Raw genomic sequence first — 18,857 nt, 5'->3', positions numbered from 1 at the left:
CAGTAGAGAGTGACATTGAGGACAAATAAACTGACACACTGATACATGTGAATAATGTCAAGAGTAGAAACTGGAACTTAACGTTTATTCAGTAAAGATGTTTATAATGTTACAAAAAAAATCTATTTTAAGTAAATGCTGTTCTTCTGAATTTTATATTCAACAAAAAATCCTGGAAAAAAAAGCAGCACATAATCATAAATGTTTCTTCATTTCAAATCAGCATATTACAGTGACTTCTGAAGGATCATGTGACACTGAAGACTGGAGTAATGATGCTAGGAAATGGTTTACCAGGAGTGTAAACTGGAAACAAATCAATCTGCTACGGTCTGGTTTGTGTTCGAGTTTAGCTTGAGATGGTTCTGTTTCCTATGTTTGCATTGGTTTCCATGGTGATTCATTGTTTGGTTACACCTGTTTCTCGTTTCCTTTCATTGATTATTCTTTGTGTTCATAGTCCTGTGTTTGTTACGTTCTTTGTCTGATCGCGTTGGTTGTTCTGTTCATGTGTTTTGATCCCTGATTCTCCTGAGAACCTTAGGCTACGTGCAGTCTGAACTAAACGTGACCCAAATCCATTTTTTTTGCTCTCATGACTTGTTTTTGTCATGACATTGTGAACTGAACTAACCACATTTAAAAAAAAAAATTTGAATAAATGGGAAAACAGGCATTTTTTCCTTGCTATATTAATGAATTGATTGAGGAATACTAAGAAGGTAGATGTCTAACTTTAAAAAAATTAATGAGGAAGAGGGTAGTGAAAGACGTCCCGGGTCACTAAAGACCCGAGGTATGCATTTAAGTGTTAAACAGACACAAAATCATAGACTGGAGTGTAATTCCAGTGCTTATTAAGCATCACAGCATGAACGTCCCCAGCACTATATCACCACTGAATTTAAATAAACGGAGAGTTATGCGATGTCTGGCGTATCTCGAGGTCCTGCCGTGACCACAGCCAGGCCGAGTGTTATCAGACGCTTCTCTCCGTGTCGAGCGAGATGGAGAATGTGCCGATAGAAGACTCTTGTCTTTCCACACACACACACACACACACTGAGTCAGTGAGAAAGCGTTCAGCCGCCCGGGCCCGACGCCAGCCCAATCTCGGCCCACAACCAGCTTTTGATTAAACCACAAGGTCATCATCTCCGATTCTCTGCCCTGCTCTCCTCTCTCACGGGCGGCTTGAGAAATATATGTTTTGCTCACGACTTAATAAAAGCTAGCCAAGCCTCTCTTGTATTCATCTGTTATAAATATTCCTCGTTTGCACTCTCTCTCTCTCTCTCTCTCTCTCTCCCCCCCACACACACAGACAACTAATAGAGGACAAAATGGCTCTGTCATTTCATAGTGTTCAGAGTTTATCAGCCCTATTTTCTCTCTCTCTCTACACTTGTCCATATGTCTCTGTGGGAGTGTAACATGATAAATCTTCTCAAGGTCCATAGGCGGAATTGCTTCCCTCGGAATTGTGTAACACCGGGAAATATTCATCCGAACAACAATATCTCTTTTCCAGTGCCCACGCGTTGAACCTTGAAATCAGAAAATTGGCCTTTCGCGAGAAGCATTTTAATGAAAGCATCTATTAATCACCAGAGTTCAGATATTTAAAAAAAGACAAAAAGCCTCTGATCAGAATCATTGCTGGAATCTTTATTTTCGCCATCGGGCCGTGAGAAAGAGAAGGCACGGCGCCAGTGTTGTTTGGGCGTGCAAATAATCCCACGTGTCAGCAGAATCCACACAATAGGCAAACACTGATGCTTCATTCTGAATGTTAAACATAAGGACTCCAGGAGGCCTTTGTAATGGAAATGAAGACTTGAAATAAATGAATCGTATGTTCTTGATCAAAGTGCTGCTAAATTATATACAATGGCTAAACTATGTCTCTGACAGCACTGGATCCCTCATGCGATGTGTGTGTGTAGTGTGCAATGCTTGATATACACTCACCTAAAGGATTATTAGGAACACCATACTAATACTGTGTTTGACCCTCTTTCGCCTTCAGAACTGCCTTAATTCTACGTGGCATTGATTCAACAAGGTACTGAAAGCATTCTTTAGAAATGTTGGCCCATATTGATAGGATAGCATCTTGCAGTTGATGGAGATTTGTGGGATGCACATCCAGGGCACGAAGCTCCCGTTCCACCACATCCCAAAGATGCTCTATTGGGTTGAGATCTGGTGACTGTGGGGGCCATTTTAGTACAGTGAACTCATTGTCATGTTCAAGAAACCAATTTGAAATGATTCGAGCTTTGTGACATGGTGCATTATCCTGCTGGAAGTAGCCATCAGAGGATGGGTACATGGTGGCCATAAAGGGATGGACATGGTCAGAAACAATGCTCAGGTAGGCCGTGGCATTTAAACGATGCCCAATTGGCACTAAGGGGCCTAAAGTGTGCCAAGAAAACATCCCCCACACCATTACACCACCACCACCAGCCTGCACAGTGGTAACAAGGCATGATGGATCCATGTTCTCATTCTGTTTACGCCAAATTCTGACTCTAACATCTGAATGTCTCAACAGAAATCGAGGCTCATCAGACCAGGCAACATTTTTCCAGTCTTCAAATGTCCAATTTTGGTGAGCTCTTGCAAATTGTAGCCTCTTTTTCCTATTTGTAGTGGAGATGAGTGGTACCCGGTGGGGTCTTCTGCTGTTGTAGCCCATCCGCCTCAAGGTTGTGCGTGTTGTGGCTTCACAAATGCTTTGCTGCATACCTCGGTTGTAACGAGTGGTTATTTCAGTCAAAGTTGCTCTTCTATCAGCTTGAATCAGTCGGCCCATTCTCCTCTGACCTCTAGCATCAACAAGGCATTTTCGCCCACAGGACTGCCGCATACTGGATGTTTTTTCCCTTTTCACACCATTCTTTGTAAACCCTAGAAATGGTTGTGCGTGAAAATCCCAGTAACTGAGCAGATTGTGAAATACTCAGACCGGCCCGTCTGGCACCAACAACCATGCCACGCTCAAAATTGCTTAAATCACCATTCTTTCCCATTCTGACATTCAGTTTGGAGTTCAGGAGATTGTCTTGACCAGGACCACACCCCTAAATGCATTGAAGCAACTGCCATCTGATTAGTTGATTAGATAATTGCATTAATGAGAAATTGAACAGGTGTTCCTAATAATCCTTTAGGTGAGTGCATGTACACTAGTGACTGTAGGAAAGGAAAATTTAAAAAGTCTTAAAAAATCCAAAAAGCTTCAGATCAATGGTGTTTTATTCGCTTGCTTCATGCTTGCTCATATTGAACCTTTCTAATCATCCAAAGTTATAGGGAATATGTTGTTATATTGTACAGTAGCATAAATCTAGCACATAGAGTAAAAAGCTGCTGACCCCAAGCAAAATAGGTGTAAAATACCTTTGTTTCACAGAAAACAAATATACAGGTTTGGAATTGTTACGGGTGTGGTGCAGGTTGAAGGAGAGGCAGCAGTCAGCAGATCAAATTCAATACTCTTTACTAATATAACTCAAAACAGGAATCCAGGAAACATAACCACACCAAATACAAACGTACCATACACAAACGAGAACCGACAAGGAGTGAGGGAGAACACAGGGTTTACATACACAGAGAACAGATTAGGGAAACAAGGCACAGCTGGGGCAAATGAACTGGACACAGGTGAATAAACTAAACACTAACGAGGAGCGGGAAACTGGAAACAGGACTGAACCAAATACACAAAGAACGGGGGAAACACAGGACATACATGTAACATTAGCTCCCCCTCCTGCAAGGCGCGTCCTCGCGCCGAGTAACATCAATAAGGGTGGGGGGGTGGGCGCCCTGGAGGCTGACGAGGGAGTGGCCTACCCGGAGCAGGAAGCCTCCAGGGCGGAGCAGGACATGCAGGAGGCCAGGGCGGAGCAGGACGTGCAGGAGGCCAGGGCGGAGCAGGACGTGCAGGAGGCCAGGGCGGAGACTTTCCCTCGGGTGGCCAGGGTGGAGACTTTCCCTCGGGTGGCCAGGGTGGAGAGGCCACTTCAGGTGGCCAGGGTGGAGAGGCCACTTCAGGTGGCCAGGGTGGAGAGGCCACTTCAGGTGGCCAGGGTGGAGAGGCCACTTCAGGTGGCCAGGGTGGAGACTGTCCCTCGGGTGGCTTATATCCCCCCCCCCAAATTTTCTTGGGGGGAGTGACGGGTTCAGAGACAGGCTTGGGGGAACTGGACGGGACCAGTGGAGAAGGCACGGGAGGACTGGACGGGACCAGCGGAGAAGGCTCGGGAGGACTGGACGGGACCAGCGGAGAAGGCTCGGGAGGACTGGACGGGACCAGCGGAGAAGGCTCGGGAGGACTGGACGGGACCAGCGGAGAAGGCTCTGGCTCGGCAGGCACGCAGGGAAGCTCCGGCTCGGCAGGCGTGCGGGGAAGCTCCGGCTCGGCAGGCGTGCTGGGAAGCTCCGGCTCGGCAGGGCTGCAGGGAAGCTCAGGCTCGGCAGGGCTGCAGGGAAGCTCAGGCTCGGCAGGGCTGCAGGGAAGCTCAGGCTCGGCAGGGCTGCAGGGAAGCTCAGGCTCGGCAGGGCTGCAGGGAAGCTCAGGCTCGGCAGGGCTGCAGGGAAGCTCAGGCTCGGCAGGGCTGCAGGGAAGCTCAGGCTCGGCAGGGCTGCAGGGAAGCTCAGGCTCGGCAGGGCTGCAGGGAAGCTCAGGCTCGGCAGGGCTGCAGGGAAGCTCAGGCTCGGCAGGGCTGCAGGGAAGCTCAGGCTCGGCAGGGCTGGACGTGACCAGCTGTGAAGGCTCGGCTGGGCTGGACGGAACTAGCTGTGAAGGCTCGGCTGGGCTGGACGGAACCAGCGGTGCGGGCTTGGCTGGGCTGGACGGAACCAGCGATGAGGGCTTGGCTGGGCTGGACGGAACCAGCGGTGCGGGCTTGGCTGGGCTGGACGGAACCAGCGGTGCGGACACGGCGTGCCATGGGAGAAAGCTCTCCAGACATCTGGAGAGTGCCTCTCTCCAGTCCAGACCAGAGAGATCTGGAAGTTCCCTTGGGTCGACCACCTTGGCCCCTCGCCGGTAACACGCCTTGATTATCTCATCGCCCAGCGAGCAGGAGGCAGCGAGTGGAACAAAGCCCCAGGTAAAGTGGAACAGATCACGGCTATCCAGCGCCAAAGCCGTGATCTGTCCCGCGAGCTCCCAGATCTCCATCTTCCTCTTCTTTTTTTCCTTTTCCTTTTTGGTCGGTTCTTCTGTTACGGGTGTGGTGCAGGTTGAAGGAGAGGCAGCAGTCAGCAGATCAAATTCAATACTCTTTACTAATATAACTCAAAACAGGAATCCAGGAAACATAACCACACCAAATACAAACGTACCATACACAAACGAGAACCGACAAGGAGTGAGGGAGAACACAGGGTTTACATACACAGAGAACAGATTAGGGAAACAAGGCACAGCTGGGGCAAATGAACTAGACACAGGTGAATAAACTAAACACTAACGAGGAGCGGGAAACTGGAAACAGGACTGAACCAAATACACAAAGAACGGGGGAAACACAGGACATACATGTAACAGGAATGACTTGAGGGAATTTATTTTCATCATATTCGGGGGTGTGTAACGAATTACAAATATTCAGGATACTGTAATCAGTGTAACCCACATTTATAACCAACGTTTGTTTGTTTTTGTGTGTGTTTTCTATCCATTTCATGCAATCTGCCTTTATTTAGCGAATGTACAATTTTGGGTGAACGATCCCTTGAAAATTGTATTAAAGTGACTAATGTGTTGTTCACACTGTAAAATGTGAGATCAAAATGGACATTCAAACTTTGCAGTGAAGAAAACTTTTTCATTCCGATAACCTGCTTTATTTGAGCCGAGGGAATGAAGGCGACCAGAAACATTGATAACATATATTGAGTGAAGAGCCCTTGAAAGTCACATGTTCTATAAGTTGTATAAGAAGTCCTTCAAAGAGAGTCACTTGAAACCCTTTCCAACTTTGTTAAAAAAAGAATTCAATGACTTCGCATACACAAACTCGCTTCAGATATAACCTTCGAAGGACAACCGTTTATAGGCAATCTACCTTCAAAATAGTTGAAATCATCATTGAGAGCCGTTTGATTGAAAGCTTTAAATCAGAATAATTGGCACATCATCTGGAGGACCAGCACTTACTGCCACAGAAGCGTTTTACTGCATTTGAACCTTCATTTGAAAGATGGAAAGGCTCATTTTCTGCCATGTATAGCAGAAGGCCTGCGTCCTCGCTGATTTGATGGTACAGGTATCTGTCATATGCATATGCGCTCATAGAAAATGAATTATTAAGCGCTTTAAACTAATTGCTTCTGTTATGTCTGCGTGTGCAGTTTCACTCTTACTGCCAGACATTTGTCCTTTTTTATTTCTTTTTATCTCTTTTTGTTATAAGTGCCGGTATTAGGTTGTGTATTGCTTTGCCTCTGTCTCTTTTTATTGCATCTGTAAAACATTTTTGCATATTCAGAGTTTTGAAGTTGAGACGTTCAGGTTTGTTTTAGAAGAACATTTTGTAACACTTTATTTTACAATGTCCTTATTATATATGGTACTTATGGTAATAACAGTAAATTATGTATAATTACAAGCAACTAACCCTAAACAAAACCCTAAATATGTACATGTTGTTAATTAATATCACTCAGTATAATTGAGCTGTAAAAAGTGCTCCTTAAAGTGTAACTGTAAATGTTATATTAGTTGTTTTTATTTTCATCATATTCAGCGGCGTAAAGTAACTAATTACAAATATTCAGGTTACTGTAATCAATGTAACCAACATTTATAACCAATGTTTGTTTGTTTTTGTACTTGTGCACACAAAAAATTTAAGTTCAACATTTTTGTTCAAGTCAGTTGTGGACGCTGCCGACAGAGCATAATTATTTGCCGAGATCGCTGGTGAAAATATTTCTGTATTTAACCCGTTTAATCCCACCGGTCACAATTGTGACCGCAGCTTTTTTCTTATTTCTGGAAGCTCTAAAAATGTTTTTATTGACTTTGGGCAAGAAATTCAACTTTTAAATGACAAAATAGATTGTCTTGATTAAAATCAATTAATGTCATGTGACTAGTGTGAAAGGTCACATGACCAGATCAGTTCACTTTCTGCTTGCACATCTAGAAGAAGATGTCTTCCTCAGACTACTACAAAAAGTAGTATATAAAACATCTTAATTTACATATAGAACTATCATATTTTGTACATGTATTCTTTAAAGGGTCTACTACTGATATATTTTGAGAATTATACTCCTGCATATATATTTTGCTCGTAAGACTTGTAAATTTGTTTACGGTCACAATTGTGACCGGTAGTATAACACAGTGCTTCAATTGAAAACAGAGGTATTGGCTGGTATTGGCAGGTTTTGGCAATCCTACACTGAATGGATGGATGTGAGGGGGATGGATGATCTTGGCAAAAGAGAAGTGCTCACTAACACAGATTTAGACAGATTTGTGAAGAATATTTGAGAGAAATAGGCCTTTTGTGTACATAGAAAAGGTCTTAGATCTTTGAGTTCAGCTCATGAAAAATGGGGGCAAAAACAAAAGTATTGCGTTTATAATTTTGTTCAGTGTAGTGATGAGTGTCCCAGAAACGGTCAATGTGCTGGACCTTCTTGACGTACGTGACCCCCTTCCCCCCCACCCCCACCCCAAATTGAAAGTGACTGTGATAGTGATGGCTCAGATAGGGAGTACCAGGGTGAAACAGCCCATTTGCCAAGTAGACTATTGAATGGCGACGCAGAGGTGAATTATCTGGAGGATTGGGCAGATGTTCATGAGAACCAAATGGTGTGCCCCACACATGACCACAAACAACCCTTTCTACAACGTACGGCCCATCTTCAGTGCACTGAATGAGTGAACACACATCTTCCTGAAATTGGCCTAGGACAGGGCCCAAGTGTAGTCATGGTCTAGCCCATACGGGTCTAGCCGAACAAGCAGAAGTTCCTCCAGGGTGTAACTTTGTACATGACAACCTTTTCACCTCACTAAGCCTTCTTCACGAAATGACAAAACGAGATATTGGATGTCTTGGAATGAATTGTGTCAATAGGTCTAATTGAAGAATTTGAATGAATTCTGACTATGTTGTTTCCCACCGGTCACTATTGTGACCGAGTATAAAACCTAATATTTCACTAACTTAACCAACATAAAATCAAAAAAGGCATAATGTTTGAGTGTTAGGGAGGTCTAAGGAGTAAAATGCATGTACTCAAGTTGCAAGAAAAAATTTGGGATTAAACGGGTTAATGCTAATTTTTCCTTACAAATGAAATTATCACAAATGACAATGCCCGCCTTTTAGAACAATTTACATTTATGTTGAAATTGTAACATATTCAATAGAATGGAATTACAATGTTGTTAGCTCACTATATTTGCCTATTTCAGTGCATTAACTGTTTGATAATATTAGTCGTTCTTATTTCTTTATCACAAAACTGGCACCGTTTTGGAGAGAAATTGTCAATCTCCTTCTCTGTGGGCCTCAAGATTTCACGTAGTGAAACTACGCAAAGCTTCTAGGTTGTACGTCACGCATCACACACATGACCAGCGTCGGCCAATAGTCAAGTCAAGTCAAGTCACATTTATTTATATAGCGCTTTTCACAATACAGATTGCATCAAAGCAGCTTCACAGTGATAACATGAAAGTAGTACAACACAGTTCAATAATATTGTTGAATATTAAATATCCCCAACTAAGCAAGCCAAAAGCAAGGCGACAGTGGCAAGGAACCAAAACTCCATCAGATTGGATGGAGAAAAAAACCTTGGGAGAACCCAGGCTAGTCAGGGGCCAGTTCTCCTCTGGCTAACAATCATAGGGTTTTAAAGAAGCTTTACAGTAAGTCCATATCAGAGAGTACCTGGAAAAAATACATTTAGTTAATCATGTAATATTTAGGGGATAACATATCGCCGGCGTTGAGTCGTCTCTTCGCAGGCGTTGAGTCGTCTCTTCACAGGCGTTGGCCTTCTCATCACAGGCGTTGGGGCATCCGAAATCCCCGTGAGAGGCAGGATACCAAACTGGAGCCTACGAACGCCATTTTTCTCGGGACAAGCGTCCCGAGATAACAGCAGAAAGGCAGATGGGAAATAATTAGCATAGCTGATGTTCATAATGATTTCCATTACACGGGAGTAGGTGTTAGAAAACCATAATCTCACAACTCTCCGTAACCTAAACTCTCCGCAACCCAACCGCAACCATACGGACCGACCCGTTTGTCTATAAGGCTGTCGAGCCCCACTGGTGCGTTAAGCAGTTTCAGTGGCAAACGGTTCCGTATGGCATAGCAGAGGACTAAAAGGTAAGCATTATGTGAATGCTTGACTAAAGAGACACGTCTTTAGTCTAGTTTTAAACTGTGTCAGCGAGTCAGAGCATCGGACCGTATCGGGAAGGCTATTCCAGAGTTTTGGAGCTAAATGCGAGAATGCCCTCCCTCCTTTCGTGGACTTCGATATCCTAGGAATGACCAGAAGCCTTGAATTTAGTGATCTTAGAGAACGCGGTGGATTGTAGGGCGAAAGAAGGTCCGTTAAGTACATAGGAGCTAAACCATTAAGGGCTTTATAGGTCAGTAGTAGTACTTTGTAATTGATACGGAACTTAATAGGTAACCAGTGCAGAGATGATAAAATCGGTGTTATATGATCATATTTTCTTGATCTAGTAAGAACTCTAGCGGCTGCATTTTGCACTAACTGTAGCTTGTTTATTGAGGATGCAGGACAACCAGCTAATAAAGCATTACAGTAATCTAGTCTCGAGGTCATGAATGCATGAACTAACTTTTCTGCATCAGAAACAGATAGCATGTTACGTAATTTAGCAATGTTTCTAAGGTGGAAAAAGGCTGTTCTTGTAACAGATGAAATATGATTTTCGAAAGACAAGTTGCGGTCTAGTATAACACCCAGGTCTTTTACTGTAGTGGAAAAAGTAACAGGGCATCCTTCTATATTAAAGTCGTATTGTAAGAGGTTTTGTGTGTAGTTTTTTGGACCAATAAGTAATACCTCCGTTTTATCTGAATTTAATAGCAGGAAATTACGCGTCATCCAGCATTTTATATCTTTGAGACATTCTGTCAATTTAGATGAGGTAATGTTTTCATCTGGTCGTGATGAAATATATAATTGAGTGTCGTCAGCATAACAGTGGAAATTAATTCCATGTTTTCTTATAATATTACCAAGTGGCAGCATATATATTGAGAATAGCAGAGGGCCTAGCACCGATCCTTGCGGTACTCCGTAGTCTACTGACGTTAACTTTGATTTTCCCCCGTGTAAAGAGACAAAATGATAACGGTCAGATAAGTACGATCTAAACCAGCTTAATGCCTGTCCCTGAACACCAGTGTAGTTTTGTAGTCGATCCAAGAGTATTTTATGATCTATAGTGTCGAACGCGGCGCTAAGATCAAGTAGGACTAGTATTGAGATACAGCCTTGGTCAGAAGCTAAGAGTAGATCATTTGTAATTTTAACTAGCGCAGTTTCTGTACTATGATGCGGTCTGAATCCTGACTGGAATTTTTCATAGATATCATTTTCTTGCAAAAAAGAGCACAGTTGAGCGGATACAACTTTTTCTAGTATTTTGGACATAAATGGAAGATTTGAAATGGGTCTGTAATTTGCTAGGTTATTTGGATCTAGTTGCGGTTTCTTAATGAGAGGTTTTATTACTGCCAACTTGAATATTCTTGGAACATGACCTAAGAATAAAGACGAGTTAATAATATTAAGAAGAGGCTCTTCCACTACAGGTAACACTTCTTTCAGTAGTTTAGTGGGTATTGGATCTAATGAGCATGTTGTTGGTTTAGATGCAATAATAAGTTTATTTAGCTCTTCCTGTCCTATCGTTGCAAAGCGGTGTAGTTGTTCTTGAGGGACGATAATTGAGGCTGAATCATAAGAGACCATAGAGGATTGTACATTTATAATTGTGTTTCGAATGCTTTCTATTTTCTCATTGAAATAATTCATAAAATCATTACTACTAAACTGTAACGGTATATTTTGCTCTGGTGATGTCTGTTTATTTGTTAGTCTAGCCACGGTGTTAAATAAGAACCTTGGATTATTTTGGTTATTTTCTATTAGTTTGCGGAGGTGCTCAGCCCTGGCTGTTTTTAGAGCCTTTTTATAACGTGACATACTGTCTTTCCTCGCGATTCTAAAGACCTCTAAATTAGTTTGTTTCCATTTACGCTCTAGGTTACGAGTTTCTCTCTTGGTATCATGCGTAACACTGTTGTACCATGGTGCTTTAGTTTTCTCTTTAACCTTTTTTAATCTAATTGGTGCAACAATATCTAATGTACTAGTGAAAATGGTGCTCAAACTGCTAGTCATTTCCTCTAGTTCATCTGTTAGTTTGGGTTCACTGAGCAGCTGAGATAGATCAGGTAAGCTATTTGAGAATCTATCTATAGTGGTTGGAAGGATTGTTCTGCCTGGTCTAAAACGTGGCGCAACATGACATATTTCAGCAGTACGTATTATGCACGTTACCATGTAATGATCAGTGACATCATCACTTTGCGGTATAATATCTATATCAGTTGGATTGGTTCCATATGATATAATTAAATCTAGTGTATGATTTAGACGATGAGTGGGACCACGGACGTTTTGCTTGACCCCAAAGGAGTTTAATAAATCTGTAAACGCAGCCCCTAAGGCATCATTTTTGTTGTCTACGTGTATGTTAAAATCTCCAACAATTATTGCTTTATCGACATTGACCAATAGATCCGAGAGAAAGTCTGCAAACTCTTTTAGAAATTCAGCATATGGCCCTGGAGGTCTATATACAGTAGCCAAGGCTAGAGATAATATGGATTTCTTTCTTACATCTAAGAGCGTAACATTTAGCATAAGTACTTCAAACGAATTAAATCTGTGACCTGTTTTCTGAGAAATATTAAGAATATCTTTATAGATTGTTGCAACACCGCCGCCACGACCAGTCAGACGGGGCTCATGCTTATAACAGTATCTTGGCGGAGTAGACTCATTTAGACCGAAATACTCATTTGGTTTAAGCCAGGTTTCAGTAAGGCAAAGTATATCGAAATTATTATCTGTGACCATTTCATTTACAATAACCGCTTTAGGTGTGAGCGATCTAATGTTTAGAAGACCTAGCTTTAGAAATTCTTTTTGTTCACTGATATTTAGATTTTCTGGTTTAATTACAATAAGATTTTTGCTAGATCCTGCTCTAGATTTATTGTTTGGCTTCACTAAACGAGGAATAGACACAGTTTCTATATAATGTTCTTCACTACGTATATCAATTAAGTTTGGACAGCAAAGACTGTGATTTGGATTTTGACTTATTAGTCATCTGGTGCGTAACGTCTTGGAGATATTATCCGACAGAACAGCCGCTCCGGCTCTGCTGGGGTGCAGGCCATCAGCACGGTAGAGCCTGGGTCGCTCCCAAAACAGATTCCAATTATTTACAAAGAGCAGTTTCTGTTCATTACACAGTGACATTAACCATTCATTTAGTGCAAATAGTCTACTGAACCTTTCTTGTCCTAGTCGGTACGTGGGAAGCGGTCCAGACACGATGATCGTTGCCTCAGGCGCTGTGTTGCGTACGGTCTCGATCAGGCTCCTGTAGTCCTTCTTCAGAACCTCCGTCTGCCGCAGCCTGACGTCGCTCCCTCCCGCATGCAGCACCACAGCTCCGACGCGCTCGTCCCCGGTCAGGATTTCGGGAACCTGTGCAGCGATATCAAGAACACGAGCACCAGGAAAGCAGTGAGAGCGCACCTTACCTTTACCTGAGGTAGCACGGACATGGCGGACCATGGACGTGCCGATGATCACGTGATAGTGAATAGTGAGCCTGCGTGTGACGTACAACACAGAAGACAATGGATCGCTGAATGTCACGACTGATTCTGCTATTCCAGAGAGCTGTGTAATAAATTGCAAAAGATTATTTGTGTTGGTCATTACTGTATGTTAGTTACGGTTACGGTTGGCAGCCGTTTCCCAGTTCATCCCCTTCACTCACTGTGTTTGTGCCAGTGAAATATATGTGCTTGTTTTCTGAAAAATAAGCCGTAAAATGGGATGAATATCACTATCATGGTTGGAGTACAGATGGGTGCATATTATTTCTAATATTCACAGCTCCAGCTCATGAAATATGAATGTCTGTCTGTGCGGTTTGTAAAATGACATTTCTCATTGTTTCGTTTCCCCTCCAGCCAGAGCTGGTATTAAAATGATCCTTCATATTCGTGTGAAGTAATGTATCTTATCTGATTGATTTTCAGATTTGACCTTTATAAGATTATATGTTTAGAATGTTAATTAAAGAGTATCTTTTAATTTATCAGTTTTAAGTTTTATATTTGTGTTTGTTTTGTTTTATGAATCATAAGTTTATAAACTCTAGGCAACTTCAGAAAGTATCCTTATTCCAAATTAATGAAGCAGAAAAGAAAGCGATGAGTTTGAATATTAAAGTTTCTCCTGATTAATATTAATGTATGACTAAGGCCTCCTGAGATTAATTTAGAATTGTTGAAATTAATTTGCTTTTAGACGTGACATTTGACTAAATATTTCTGTAATCTTTCAAAAAGCTAAATAATTAATAAAAACAACTCACATGAAGTATTTTCACATTATGTATTAAAATAGAAGCTCCCAAATATTAATTGTCATCATTTATTCACTCTCACTTGTTTCCGCCACGGGGAAGAAGAAGAAAACACGAAAAAGATGTTTGAGACCTTTTTTATATCGCAATTTATTTTACATTTAATTCATATTTTACATCTCACAATTAAGGAGAATTATGTAAACTCACGATTGCAAGAAATAACTAAATTATGGGGGGGGGGGGAAACATGGGCCATATACACAAACAATCTTAAGGCCAAAAGTTGCTCCTAATGCACACATTTAGGAGCAACTCTTACAAATTAGGGGTGTCACTCTCCACAAAGCATTTTAACACTAAAATAGCATTAAAAAGTAAATATATTGGAATATTTCAATGATGTTGGAATATTGGTATATTAAAAAATTGTATCGCAAAGGTGTCTCCTTAGTTGGTAGTTAGTCCCGATAATCTTATCTTCGGTGGTTCTGTATTTTCCATCACTACATGTGTACAGTATTTATGAAATATATCAATTCATTAGACTAATTAATTAGGGGAAACTGAATAAAATTAAGGTGTAAAACTTGATAACGTTGTACATAAAACAAAATGTATGTTATAGGCTTCACAATACTCGATAATGTTCTACACACACACCACACACACACACACACACAGACACACACACACACACACAATAGGTTTTAAGTTAAAACTCATAGCTAGGAACTCATTGGAGGACTACTAGGTTAGATAAAATCATTTGTTAATACGACTCAGAGTTGCAAGATATAAGCTCAGAATGTCAACAAATAAGGTGGTGAGAAAAAAGTTGTGAAAGAAAAAAAATTTTGCAAATGCCTTTTTTCATTTTACAGTTTTTTACAATCACTTTGTTACTATTTTCAGAACCTTGATGTCATTTTTCACAACTCTAGACACAAAACTCACAACCAATGATCAAAAAGCACATTTTTCAAAACTCTAACCCTTTTCTCAATTGCTTGGATACAATACACATAAAACTTAGATCATTTGTTCATTCAACAAAGATCACCTGTTCAATATGACACAACTTAACATCAAAGTACTACTATTTCAAAAGGCAATTCACACATTACATTTCAAATGAGTGTCTATTCATTTCCTTACAATGATCTAACTATCAATTGATACAACTGCTCAAAATGATAAGTAACTGTTGCATTACTCTTAATGCATAGTTGTATGGAAACAGACACACAATCTTCCATGTTTACAGTAAATCATGAAAGTTTCAAGATAATGAGATTCATTGTCACCAATTAGCATGGCATGAACCAATTAGACTACAATATCCATGGATGTAGCCTAATATTTTATCATACTGTAATGCTTCATCAGACACTGTGTCTATGGTGCCAAATACTGTACCACCTTTTCAGACTATGTACAGTATTGACAGTACAGTACTGTATAGATGCAGGCCCTTGTAACTGCGTGTCCAATTCTGCCAATCACAGCAGAGCAGTGTCAGGCCTGGACTCGCCATGCCAAAGGTTTTTTCCAAGATGTCATTTTCCAACATCCATTGTGATGTAGATGAGAACCTGTGGCCAAATCCACAACACAGAGTTGATGACAGTGTAGAAGTACAGTAATCACTCCTGTTTAGTTTCTTACAGCAAGTTGAGGAACACTGCATTTGATGTTTTACAGTACTGTCTTTTCTTTTCTATTTCATAGCTAATTATTTTTGCTTTGATTCAAAAAACCATGTTGTGATTGTACTGTAGTGTTTTGCATCAATATATTACAAACTTTGTTCACAATGATTCCACTGTGTCTGTAATATTCTCTCTACTACTGCAGTACTTTTACAGAGATGTATTTACTGTACATGTAGTACCATAATGAAACCTGTATCACCTATTTTGCTCTACAATATTTAATGATTGTACGAACAATGACACAGTGAAACTATCGGTTGCTTGTGTGTGGGTGATCTATAGTTGTGTTTCAATGGTATTTCACAGTTAATTTGTTTTTTGAACCAATGATTGTGCAAGTGCAAGATTTCTTTAAAGATGTGAATGCACAATGCAATGTTTTGAACATTAGACAGCCTGTGTTACAAGTGATTATCGTTTTGAGTTTTGTGTCTAGAGTTTTGAAAAATGACATCAAGGTTCTGAAAATAGTAGCAAAGTGATTGTAAAAAACTGTATTATTGTTATTATTTTTTAATTTTGTGGCGGAAGCAAGCTTCTGTACTCTCGTTTCACTCTAAACCTGTGTCATTGTTTGTCCATTTTGTTTACACGACTCAATAAATCCCCCAATCACATAAATACTCAATCATAAATTATTGATTGTATATTTTGCGCGTTTTATTCACATCCATTATGCAGGTACAATGCAAGTTTATATTTTGCTTCCTAAAATATATTTACACAATGTAAAACAGTGCCATGTTGAAGTTTTGCTACATTTTCTTTATTGTGTTTTATTCATTTTTATTTATGCACTGAATTTTGCTGAATAAGAGGACTTATTTTATTCTGATGCACATAGTTGTACATTAGCAGGAATGTAGCACAATATGGATGTGAAAGCAGTTATAATTAGCCTATGTGACAATCAAATTTGTTTTGGTTAAAATCAACAAATAATCGTAATCTCAATATTGATCAAAATAATCGTGATTATCATTTTGGCCCAAATCGTGCAGCCCTAATCTCCTAATAGTCATAAATGTACAAAACCGGTCCTAAAAATAGACTTTTTATTTCGGGGTGGATGGGGACATGAACATATATCCGTGAGATTGACGCAACGAGAGTCCCGGGGTATCCGTATCATCCCCGTATCCCCAGCTTATAGCATCACCTTTGGAGATCCGAGTACTTCTGTGATGCCTTTCAAGATAAGAGTGATCTGATAGTGAAGGTGTCGGAGACTGAACCAGCTCCCACATGTCACTGTTATTCCCAGCACAAACTGTACTTTAAAAAACCCTTTTGTCTGGAGCGACTGCACGTGTGTTGAGGGATCAATGAGGATAATCTGTCACTGTTGTGCTCTCTGCAGGGGAATGCAGCTGTCTGGAAGGTTACGCTCCCGACCCCGAGCATCAGCATCTCTGCGTGCGCACTGATTGGGGCCGCAATGAAGGGTGAGCGCTCAAACCACTCTGTCAACGCCTCACAAACAGGGCCAACTAAACGCCAGGACAGCAGGGAGATGAGGAGGGGGAAGAGAAAGACTGCAACACAGAGAGATACGATTCATCACCTCACCTCATGCCAAGTGTAGTAACTCCTCTTCCTGACTCTCGCCGCGCATGTTAATGAACTCGCTCGAGCGAACAGCTGCTCTAATAAAACCTCAGCAGAACTTTCCACCCAGACTGAGATTTCAAAAACACGGGGCAGCGTCGTTACACTTCAACATGACAACATGAGAAGATAAAGCTAAAGTACCATTACATGCACATTTCATGGTGATTTATTAGCATCGCTGTTACTACAGGTGACTTGCATTGAAGGAAAGACTCGAATATTACAGACACGTTCTAGTTCGCATATATGTGACCCTGCTGGATCACAAAACCAGTCACGAGTCGCACGCGTATATTTGTGGCAATAGCCAACAATACATTGTATGGGTCAAAATTATCGATTTTTCTTGTATGCCAAAACTAATTAGGATATTAAGTAAATATCATGTTCCATGAGGATAATTTGTACATTTCCTACCGTGAATATATAAAACATGCATTTTTGTGAGTGAATGCAGCACAACCGCTAACATAAATGTACAACTTTAAAGACGATTTTCTCAAAAAAAAAATTTTTTGCACCCTCAAATAGTTGTATCTCATGTAGGCTATCTTAAAAAAAAAACATGCATCAATGGAAATCTTATTTATTCAGCATTTAGATTATGTATAAATCTCAATTTAAAAAAATTGACCCTGGTTTTGTGGTCACATATGCACAATTCTATGATGTTTTTTTTTTTTTTGCATAAATAGTGCGAGTAGCCTAGTATTACTATTACATGGAAAATTCCACATAGAAAAAGTGCACTTTAAATACCTGAATGATGCACTTAATTAACGGAAAAAAACGAAGTGTGTAATGTTGGATACTTCATGCACTCAACTGTCACAGCTTTAATTACGTAGCGGAGGGGGAGCATCAGTGAATGACAAAATTACCTTATAGAATTCATACACTACATAAGCATAAGCACATCGTGTATAAGTGCATAATTTGGGATGCAACTTAAATGTCTCAACAACTGTTTACAGTCAAACATCGCCGTTATCATCATAGCATCACAATAGCACGACGTATGGCACTTCAGAACCCTAGTAAATGTTCACTTTTAATGTTATTGTTATCGGCCCAATAAAATATTTGCTTGAGATATTAAAACCGATAAATAATGGATTATTTCCTTCAGCTGAGACACTTCAGATGCGCACTGTTCACCGTGATGATTTTGAATTGCTTGAAATATGATTGGAATCACTTCAAAAGAGGAAAATATAGTGCAAGTCTGTCATTTAGGCGACATAAAATTATGAGAACATTATAATTGTGTGCTTGGGACATGGCTTTTAATGGTGAGACTTTTGTTTTTGTAATCAGGCTCTCAAAAATGATATAAAAACTTGGATGCAGATTTATCGGCTTATATATATATATCGGTTATCAGCTTTAATAAATGAACTTTTGCACAATATTCTAATTTCTCGAGTTTCACCTGTAAAATTAGAATATCGTGCAAAAGTTCATTTATTTCAGTAATTCAACTTAAAAGGTGAAACTAATATATTATATAGACTCATTACATGCAAAGTGAGATATTTCAAGCCTTTATTTGTTATAATGTTGATGATTATGGCTTACAGCTTATGAAAACCCCAAATTCAAAATTAGAATATTGTGAAAAGTTGAAAGACATAATCATCAAAATTATAACAAATAAAGGCTTGGAATATCTCACTTTGCATGTAATGAGTCTATGTAATATATTAGTTTCACCTTTTAAGTTGAATTACTGAAATAAATGAACTTTTGCACGATATTCTAATTTTTCGAGTTTCACCTGTATATATTGGTTATCGACTGTCAAAGAGAAA

At 40.3% G+C, this 18,857-nt stretch overlaps 1 protein-coding gene across 1 annotated transcript in view; it reads left to right on the top strand.

The window, feature by feature from the left end:
• Positions 1-18,857, top strand: part of LOC130089428 (astrotactin-2-like) — a 482,727-nt gene that overhangs the window by 249,213 nt on the left and 214,657 nt on the right. The window contains exon 8 of the mRNA XM_056256733.1: positions 16,796-16,880. Coding sequence (XP_056112708.1) covers positions 16,796-16,880 — 85 coding nt within the window. The remainder of the gene's footprint in view (positions 1-16,795; positions 16,881-18,857) is intronic.

This window comes from Rhinichthys klamathensis, unplaced genomic scaffold (assembly GCF_029890125.1).
Source record: "Rhinichthys klamathensis goyatoka isolate OS25496 unplaced genomic scaffold, OSU_Roscu_1.1 h1tg000132l_1, whole genome shotgun sequence".
In the NCBI taxonomy this organism is placed as follows: Eukaryota; Metazoa; Chordata; class Actinopteri; order Cypriniformes; family Leuciscidae; genus Rhinichthys; species Rhinichthys klamathensis.
Note: the sequence above shows the minus strand (reverse complement) of the source record. Positions and strands in the feature narration are given on the sequence as shown.